We start from the raw sequence: 10,297 nt of genomic DNA, 5'->3' as shown, positions 1-10,297 counted from the left end.
GTCTGGCTAGAGATTTATCAATTTTGTTTATCTTTTCAAAGAACCAACTCAGTTTCATTGATCTGCTCGACTGTTTTTTTGGATTCTATATTGATTATTTCTGCCTGATTTTTATTATTTCTTTTCTTCTGCTGGGTTTGGGGTGCTCTTGCTTCTTCCTTTCTAGTTCCAGTAGGTGCTCCATTAGATTTTGAATTTGCGCTTTTTCTAGCTTGTTGAAATTGGCCTGGATTGCAATATACTTTCCTCTTAGGACTGCCTTGGCTGCGTCCCAGAGATTTTGGATTGTTGTATTTTCATTTTCATTGGTTTCCATATATTTTTAAATTCCTTCTTTAATTGCCTGATTAGCCCAATCATTCTTTAGTAGGGTGGTTTTTAACCTCCACATTTTTGAAAGTTTTCCAGACTTTTTTTCCTGTGGTTAATTTCAAGTTTCATAGCATTGTGATCGGAAAGTGTGCATGGTATGATTCCTATTCATTTATAGTTATGGAGGGCTGCTTTATGCCCCAGTATGTGATCTATCTTGGAGAATGTGCCATGTACACTTGAAAAGAAGGTGAATTTCCTAAATTCAGGATGCAGAGTTTTGAATATATCTATCAATTCCTTGCGTTCTAATGTGTCGTTCAGGTCCATTGCTTCTTTGGTGATTTTCTGTCTATTTGAGCTATCCATTGCTGTCAGTGGAGTATTAAAGTCCCCTGCAATTAGCACATTGTTATCAATAAGATTGTTTCTGTCTGTGGTTTATTGTTTTATGTATTTGTGCACTCCAAAATTTGGTGCATAGATATTTATAATTGTTAGCTCTTCCTGATGGAGAGATCCTGCAATTATTGTATAATGTCCTTCTTCATCTCTTGTTACTGCCTTTACTGTAAAGTCCAGTTTGTCTGATATAAGTATGGCTACTCCAGCTTTCTTTTAGCTTCCAGTCGCATGATAGATATTTCTCGATCCCTTTACTTTCAACGTGAAGGTATCTTTAGGTCGAAAATGAGTCTCTTGAAGACAGCAAAAAGGATGGATTTTTTTTTATCCATTATGCTACTCTGTGTCTCTTGGTTGGAGCATTCAGTCCATTGACATTCAGTATTATTATTGGAAAATGTGGGTTTAGAGTCATTGTGTTCTCCATAGAATTCATGTATATAGCGATGTCTCTGGCACTTTGTATTCTTTGCAACATTTCCCTCATAAAGTCCCTCTTAGGATTTCTTGTAGGGCTGGTTTGGTGGTCATGAATTCTCTCAATATTTGTTTATTTGGGAACACTTTTATCTCTCCTATTTTGAATGACAGGCTTGCTGGATAAAGGATTCTTGGCTGCATGTTTTTATGTTCATCACATTGAAGATTTCCTGCCATTCCTTCTTGACCTACCAAGTTTCATTAAATAGGTCTGTAACCACTCTGATAATTTTCTTTTGTACTTGAGGGCCCTTTTCTCCTTAGCTGCTTTCAGAATTGTCTCTTTATCTTTATCTTTTGCCAGTTTCACTATGTAATGTCGTGCTGAAGGCTGATTCAAATTACGTCTTATGGGGGTTCTTTGTGCCTCTTGAATTTGAATGTCTCTTTCTTTTCCTAGATTTGGGAAATTCTCGGTTATAATTTGGTCTAGTATCCCTTCAGGACCTTTCTCTCTTTCTTCCTCTTCAGGAATTCCTATGATATGGATGTTGTTCCATGATTGTATCACTCAGGTCTCGAATTCTTCTTTCCTGCTCCAGGATCAGTTTCTCCTCTCTTTTTTTCAGCTTTTCTTCTTTTGCTATAACTATATCTTCTAATTTACCTATTCTTCTCTCTGCCTCGTCAATCCTTGAGGTGGCTGCCTCCAGTTTGTTATTCACCTCATTTATATCCTTTTTTTTTTAACTCATCACACCTATTTTGAAGGTCCCTAGTCATTGTCTCAGTTGCTTCTTTGATGCTTTTTTCAACCCCAGTGATTAATTTTATTACAAGTTTTTTTAAATTCTTGATCCAGTATGTTGTCTAGATCTGCCTTGAGCAGTTCTGTGGCTGTGACTTCTTCCTGGAGGTTCTTCAGGGGAGAGTTCCTTCGTTTTGTCATTTTTGCTGGTTTTCTGTGTCCTGTCAGCTTTAAAAGGCTCATTGTCCTCTGTGCACTTGTTAATATTTCTCTGTTATAGGTGGCTTATTGACTGTCCAGGGCCTGTCATTTCAGGAAATATTCTTTTAATGCTGTCTCTCGGTTTCTCTTGTTGTGCCTTTGAATATTTTATTTCCCTACTCAGCGATATTTGGGACTTGCCGTCATGCACACTTTGGGTTGTTTCTTGGTGTAGCCCTATGAAGGAAAACAGACAGACAAACACAGAGGGAACAGAAGCACACAAATGCACAGACAACTTAAACAAACAAACAATTAAAGGGTGGAAAGGAAAAAAGAAAATAGAGAGGAAAGAGACAAAAAGAAGAGTAGAAAAGAAAATAATAAAGGGGGTCAGCAACAACAAAGAACAATGGACAATCTAAAAGTGTATGACCAGTTGAGGGGAGAGGTAATGATGAGATATAGGAAAATATATCTGGATCGTAAGAAAGAAAAAAAATGAGGGAGAGAGGAGAAAGGAAAATAAGGAGTAGAAATTTTTAAACATTTAAGTAAAAAAGGTAATAATAATAAAAATTAAGTACAAAGAGAAGGAATATAAAAAAAAGAAAAAAAAAGCAGCAGCTCCCCCTTGCGGATAGGCATGGTTTGGTGTGGTAGGTCTCAGAGGCTCCACCTTGGTGGCTGTAGAGAGTAAAATAGCAGCATGCCACACTCTGCTGAGACTAGGCACTGCAGGCCACTCTAATGAGTCGGATCTCCTTGTGCTGCAGCTGAGCCAAGTTGTATTTTCCAGGCCTACCTCGGTTCAAAATCCTAGTGCATGCACTTTTATGCTTCCACAGAAGAGATGTACTTGCTTTGGCAGCTGTCTTCTTAGGGAGAGGGATCAGTTTTTCTGTCTCAGGCCGGGATTTCAGCTGCTGCTGCCTGAGGCAAGGTGTGCTCCCTGAGGCGAGGTGCTCAGCATGAGGAGTATTGCATGCCCTCACAGACACCCCTGCAGACTCTCAGCCCACAGTCAGGATAGCAATAGCCTAGGGGGAAGGAGAGTGTCTCTTGGCACCAGCTGGGATTTGCGCTGCTGTTGCCTGAGGTGCTGGGTGCTGCTGGAAACAAGCTGTGAGCTCCTGCAGCATAAGCGCGAGCCCCGGCCTCCACCACTGCCAACTCTCTGCCTGGATCGCGTTGGGGTGGGGGCTATTTTTTCCCTGTTGACACCCGGGTTTTGGGATTCACACGGCCAGTGCTGGAGGTGAGATGTGCTGTGGAAATGAGGTTGGTGCTCCTACTCCCATCGCCGAGGTTGAAGTGAGCGCCCCTGGGGCCACTGCAGTGACTGCCTACTCCCCGCTGGGATGGTGCAGGGCAGGAAGCTGCTCCTTCCCTTGTGCCACCTGGGTTTGGGATTCACGTTGCCCAGCAGTTAAATATGGAGTGAGAGTTTCTCTTTCCAAGCATGGTTAAACGTTCTTTATCTCTTCCCCAGAGACAGTACTATGAGCGTGTTCAGTTTCTCTGTCTCTTCCCTTGTCTCTCAAGCTCAGCGTGCTTGCCCCGTGTTGGGCTGGGGCTCCCAATTCTCCTGCCCGTCTTGGGCTGGCCCATTTTCCAATCTCCCCAGTTCGCACTCACTCACTCAGGTATCTTTGAGGTTGTCTCCTTTCTGGATTCCGAATTTTCTCCTTCCACTCTTGCAGATGGGAATAATGTCCTTCTCAGTTCAATAGATGGGGTAGACGAAGTTTACAGAGTTTCCTTCCTCTCTGCCATCTTGGCTCCTCCTCTCTCACTTTATACTTAATACTGCCCTGACAATCCAACCATAAGAGAGCATGATTAATGTCAGGGATATGAAAATAAACCAAGGCCATACTGAAAAATAAGATCTCAGACTCATATGTAGTGGTGGCAACACTGATATGCTTGAACAGTGGGGGGACATGACAAAAGAAGTGGTCTACTTTATTTCTGCCACAAAGTAGAATAAGAAAGATAAGCACTGTCTGCAATGCAGAGAGGATAAAACCAGTGAACCACGATGCAGAACCCATCAGGACACAGAGATGAGATGCATGATCACCATGTATGCCAGGGCCTGCAAACAGCTACATAGTGGTCAAATGCCATCACCCCTAGGAGGATGTATTCTGTGCATCCCAACCTTAGAGAGATGAACAGCTGAGCTACACAGCCGCCAAAGGAGATGGACTTGTCTGCCCCTCTGAGATGGACTAGGAGCTGAGGGACAGTGCTGGTCGTGTAACACAGGTCCAGAAAGCTCAGGCTGGAGAGGAAAAAGTACATGGGAGTGTGAAGGTGTGGGTCCAGGCGGGACAGTGCAATGATGGTTGTGTTTCCCAGCAGGGTGAGTAGATAGAAGATCAGGAGAACCACAAAGAGGATTCTCTCCAGTTGAGGTCAGTCAGAGAAACCCAGCAGGATAAACCCAGTGAAAGAACTTCCATTTTTCTGGTCCATCCTTTCTTACCAAATGTTTCCTGTCAAGACCAAGTATTTAGCAATTTTTAAAAGAAATCTTCAGAAACAAAAGGTGGCAGGGGTTGGATCTATCATGATATAAGACAGGGCAATGGGCTTTTATCCATAACAATTTGAATAAATGATGGACTCATTGACATTGACATAGTGAATACCAGTTTAATAGCACATATCACAAAAAGTAAATCATTTATATTTAATATAAGAAAAATCAATTCATGGACCTTTAATTTGCATTAGTCATAGGTATAAAGGTCTTTTGGTCTGGATTAATAAGACCTAAAGTGCTCTAAAAATATATGCACATTTCAGAGAGAGTAGAGATGAGGGAAAAAGAGGGAGAGCAATGAGAGAGAATCAGGAAGAGATGTAGAAGAGGGAGAGTTGTTTCTATTTCATTTTATTTTCAATTGCTAAATTTAACTTAAAGCCCATGAAAAAATGAGCAGGAGAGGTTTGTGTCTGGGTGGTTCATTCAGTTAAACATCTGACATTCACCCAGGTCATGATCTCACAGTTTGTGAGTTTGAGCCCCCCTTGATGCTCTGTGCTGACAGTGCAGAGCCTACTTGCGATTCTCTCTCTCCCTCTCTCTCTCTCTCTCTCTCTCTCTCTCTCTCTCTCTCTGTCTCTCTCTCTCTCTCTCCCTCTCTCAAACAAACATTTTTAAAAGTGAGCAAGAGACATTGAATAAACACTTCTCCAAAGAAGATAGCCAAATGTCTATGAGGCACATGAAAAGATTCTTGAGATCACTCATCAACAAGGAAATACAAATCAAGAGTACAAGATATCTCTTCACATGAGTCAGAATGCCTAACATTAATGACACAGAAAACAATTGGAGTTGGTGAGGATATGGAGAAAGGCGAACCCTCTTGCTCTGTTGGTAGAAAGCTGCAGAGGTTCTTCAAAAAGTTAAAAATAGAACTACCTTATGACCCACCAATTGCACTACTAGGTATTTACCCAAAGGATACAAAAAGTGGCACAATGCATCCCAAAGTTTACAGATGTGCTGTAAAAAATAGTCAAATTATGAAGTGGAGATAACATTGTACATGACAATGGAATATTATTCAGCCATCAAAAAGTATGAAAACTAGTCATTTGCAACAATGTGAATGGAGCTAGAATGTATTAAGCTAAGAGAAATAAATCAGTCAGAGAAAACAAATAAGATTTCACTCACACTTGGAATTTAAGAGACAAAACAGATAAACATGGGGAAAAAAAGAGGCAAACCAGGAAACAGACTCTTCACTATAGAGTACAAATAGGATTACTGGGGGTGGGGATGAAATGGTGATGGAAATTAAAGAGTCACCAGTTGTGATGAGTGCTGGGTGATGTAAGTGATGAATAAGTGAATTCTACTCCTGAAACTAATATTACACTGTAAATTAACTTATGGAATTTAATAAACACTTGAAAAAGTGAAAAGTAAATAAAAACTGTGATCATCAAGACAGTATGGTATTGGAACAAAAACAGCCACATAGACAAATAGAATAGAATACAGAGCCCAGGACTGGACCCACAAATGTATGGCCAACTAATCTTTGACAAAACAGGAAATAGAATCAAATGGAAAAAAGACAGCTTCTTTAGCAGGTGATGCTGGGAGAACTGGACAGCAACATGCAGAAGAATGAAGCTAGACCACTTTCTTACACCATTCACAAAAATAAACTCAAAATGGCTGAAGGACCTGAATGTGAGACAGAAAACCATCAAAACCCTAGAGGAGGAAACAGGAAACAGCCCCCTTGACCTCAAATCCAGAACTTTCCTATTGAACACATCCCCAAAGGTAAGGGAATCAAGAGCAAAAATGAACTATTGGGACCTCATCAAGATAAAAAGCTTCTGCAATGCAAAGGAAAGAGTAAAAAAAAAAACTAATAGGCAACTGACAAAATGGGAAAAGATAATGGCAAATGACATATTGGATAAAGGGCTAGCATTCAAAATCTACAAGGAATTCACCAAACTCCACACCCAAAAAATAAATAATCCAGTGAAGAAATGGGCAGAAGACATGAATACACACTATTCCAATCAGGATATTCAGATAACCAACAGACACATGAAACGATGCTCAGCATCACTCATCACTAAGGAAATAAAAATCAAAACCACTCATCACAAGGAAATATAAATCAAAGCCGTACAAATCCACCTCAAGCCAGTCAGAGTGGCTAAAATGAACAAATCAAGAGACTACAGATGCTGGTGAGAATGTGGAGAAATGGGCACCCTCCTACACTGTTAGTAGGAATGTAAACCGGTATAGTCACCCTGGAAAGCAGTGTGGAGGTTCCTCAAAAATCTTTCAGGACAACTCCCCTATAAACCAGCAATAGCACTGCTGGGGATCCACCCAAGGATACAGAAGTGCTGATGCATAGGAGCACATCTACCCCAATGTTCATAGTGGCACTTTCTACAATAGCCAAATCATGGAAAGAGCCTAAATGTCCATCACCTGATGAATGGATCAAGAAGATGTGGTATATATACACAATGGATTATTACATGACAATGAGAAAGAATGAAAACTGGCAATTTGTAGCAAAGTGGATGGACCTCAAGGGTGTCATGCTAAGTGAAATAAGTCAGGCAGAGAAGGACAGATACCATATGTTTGCACTCATATGTCTATCAGGAGAAACCTAACAGGGGAACATGCGAAGGGGGGGAAGAAAGTTAGGGAGAAGGAGGGAGGCAAATCATGAAAGACTCTTGAATACTGAAAACAAACTGAGGGCTGACAAGGGAGGAAAGGGGATGGGGGGTGATGGTAATAGAGAGGGGCACTTGTGGTGAAGAGCACTGGGTGTTACATGGAAACCAACTTGGCAATAAACTATTAATTAAAAAAAGTAAAAAAAAAAAGAAGATGTGGTTTATATATACAATAGAATACTACATGGCAATGAGAAAGAATAAAGTCTGGCCATTCATAGCAAAGTGGATGGACCTCAAAAGTGTCATACTAAGCGAAATAAGTCAGGCAGAGAAGGACAGCTACCATATGTTTTCACTCATAGGTCTAACAGGAGAAACCTAACAGAGGACCATGGGGAGGGGACGGGGGGGAAGAGTTAGGGCGTGGGAGGGAGGCAAATCATGAGAGACCCTTGAAGACTGAAAAACAAATTGGGGGCTGAAAGGGCATGGGGAAAAGGGAAGGGGGGTGATGGTCAGGGAGGAGGGCACTTGTGGGGAAGAGCACTGCGTATTATATGGAAACCAACTTGACAATAAACTATAAGTTAAAAAAAAAGATAAGTGGTTAATATCCAACATAGGATGGAATATTATTCAACCCTGAAAAGGAAGGGAATCCAGCACATACTTACTGAATGAAACTTGAGGATCTTTTACTAAGTAAAATAAGCTAATAATAAAAAGGCAATCTATGAAGTACCTAGAGTAACCAAATTTATAAAGACAGAAAGCAGAATGATGCTTGGCAGGGGCTGGGTGGAGGAGAGAATGAGAAGTTATTATTTAATGGATACAGAGTTTTAGATGGAAATATGAGAAAACTGTGGAGCTTAGTGTAGCAGTAGTTCCACAAGACTGTGACTAATTAATGTCACTGAACTGTACACTTAAAAACGGTAAAAATGTAAATTGTATGTTACATGTATCTTGTCACAATAAAAAAATTAAGTGCAAAAAATAAAAATAGAAAATAAAAACACCAACAAATACATGTGTTAAAGAAACATACCAGAATTGGAACCTCGCCACCTGTAAGCTGATGAGAGAACAAAAAGGTTCTCAAGGAACAATTTTTAAAACCATGTTTGTACAATGCCTTTGTTGGCTATTATCAAAGAATTGTTTGATGACTTTGCTTGATTTTGAATACACATGCTAAAATTTTTAAAGTAATGCCTATGAAGAACAAGGCGCTTCCTCCATTCTTTGTTGCTGCCCAATAAAGGAAGTAAAATTCCATGAAAAAAAAAAAGAAGACAAAAAGCTCCCTGCAAAGTTACTACTTGAGAGTGTTCTTCATTATCCCATCCACAAGCACCGTCCTCTCGTGACCAAAATTTCAACGTCAAGATGGAAAGATGGCATTTCTAAATGTTTACCTTGTGTGTTTCTCTAATGACATCAAAATAGGGTCTAGTTTGTTCCATGGAGCTCTTGAACAGTTCAGGATCCCATCAGGTACTAAGAGTTTGGGTGTTTTCTCCTGTTACTCTGTCTCCTGTCAATTTAATTCTGAAACAGCAGGAACAACCTGGGGAAAGAAGGAATTGTCCCTTCCCAGAAGCCACGAACCTGTCCTTAGGTCTTTTTCAGGAACCCATTCCCCTGACCCCTCTGACCTCCAGTCATTCACCCTCCCTTTTCTGCATTTACACCCAGAACCCCTTCCCCCACAAACCATGAATTCACACACAGTGGTTCCCAGAGTCTGCTCCACCAAGTGTCAGACATGCGACAGCACCACAACAGTGAAAGAAACCTCTCACCTGTGTCACAAAGCAAGCATCCAAAACCAAGTCACCTGCAAAGGGTGGGGTTGCCAGGGATCTGTGATCTGCTCCTGCCTCCTCAATGAGACAGGTCACAGCAGGACTCTGGCAAACAGAAGCGGTGAAATGTGCAGACTAGGAGACACAGGAGCGTCTTACAGGGGTGACTGCACTCTGATGTCAGTAGTGAGTTAGCAGGATGTATAGTGTCTGCTCAGAGTGCAGTAACCCTACACTATACACACTGCCATTTTGCAAACACACAACAGTCCTCAGGCCAGATCATGGCTACTAAGCTAGGGACATGTGAACTGAAAAACCCCATAACTTCTCTGTGCTGACATGGACCACATAAAAGAGCCCCACACTGGAGACACAAAATGCTGTCCATTGCATGAGGGGGACCCCGAAGTGTGTCTGATAGGTCTGGGTCCTGCCGGATACAACACGTTCCCTTCTTATTTTGTACATTTGCTAATGAGTGGTAAATCTGCTGGTTGAGATTTGTGTTTCTTGTGAGTCCCCTGACACTCTGGGTCTCTACAAACACTCATTACCTGAGTACGGCGTATACTCTGTGTTCCTCAGATGGCAAAAGACCTGGAAGAATCCATTGATGCCTCTAGAGCATAATGACCGTCCTGAGCCCCAGGTGCTAATGACAGATGGAATAAAACAGTTTAGCCACGTCTTGGGGACAATCACTGCAGCCATGCTAGAGGGATTGGTTAAAAATCAAAGAGCAATAGCTCAATTAATATTGGTGGCCATTTCCATTACCTCATCGCCTGAGAGAGAAAGCATGGAGACCATGGGGAGGCAGATTCCTAACATTAGACAAATGTTATAAACAGTTCTGAACTTATGTTTAGTCTTTTAGGTGATTTCTTTTTAAATTTTGTCTGGATCCCAGAAATCTTTTTTATCTATAACTTACTCCCATGTAATATAAACACTCAAATACCATTCAAATATTCACTTAAACGAAATAAATCTGCTTTACTACAGGGTTCTGTGTCCTTAAGAGCAGAGAGGTTGTTACTCAGCCAAAACATAAGGCTGTGTTGCTTCATGAGACCTTGAGGGTTTCTTCTTTTTTTTAATGTGTTGACTATTTATTGTGTGTCAGATATCCTGAGGGGTTTTGTACCCAGGAATGTTCATTTGAGGGTTTTTTAGTGACCATTTGGATAAAACTTTCAGA

General features: G+C 41.0%; 1 protein-coding gene and 1 long non-coding RNA gene across 2 annotated transcripts in view; both read right to left on the bottom strand.

Moving 5' to 3' along the window:
• Positions 1–8,762, bottom strand: part of LOC115296420 — a 29,948-nt gene extending 21,186 nt beyond the window's left edge. Inside the window, exon 1 of the long non-coding RNA XR_003910883.1 lies at positions 8,704–8,762. This is a non-coding gene — a long non-coding RNA (uncharacterized LOC115296420). The remainder of the gene's footprint in view (positions 1–8,703) is intronic.
• Positions 8,763–10,072: 1,310 nt separating this feature from the next.
• Positions 10,073–10,297, bottom strand: part of LOC115296286 (putative olfactory receptor 2B8) — a 4,411-nt gene continuing 4,186 nt past the window's right edge. Inside the window, exon 2 of the mRNA XM_029944769.1 lies at positions 10,073–10,095. Within this exon, the coding sequence (XP_029800629.1) occupies positions 10,073–10,095 (23 nt within the window). The remainder of the gene's footprint in view (positions 10,096–10,297) is intronic.

This window comes from Suricata suricatta, chromosome 7 (genome assembly GCF_006229205.1).
Source record: "Suricata suricatta isolate VVHF042 chromosome 7, meerkat_22Aug2017_6uvM2_HiC, whole genome shotgun sequence".
NCBI lineage: Eukaryota > Metazoa > Chordata > Mammalia > Carnivora > Herpestidae > Suricata > Suricata suricatta.
Note: the sequence above shows the minus strand (reverse complement) of the source record. Positions and strands in the feature narration are given on the sequence as shown.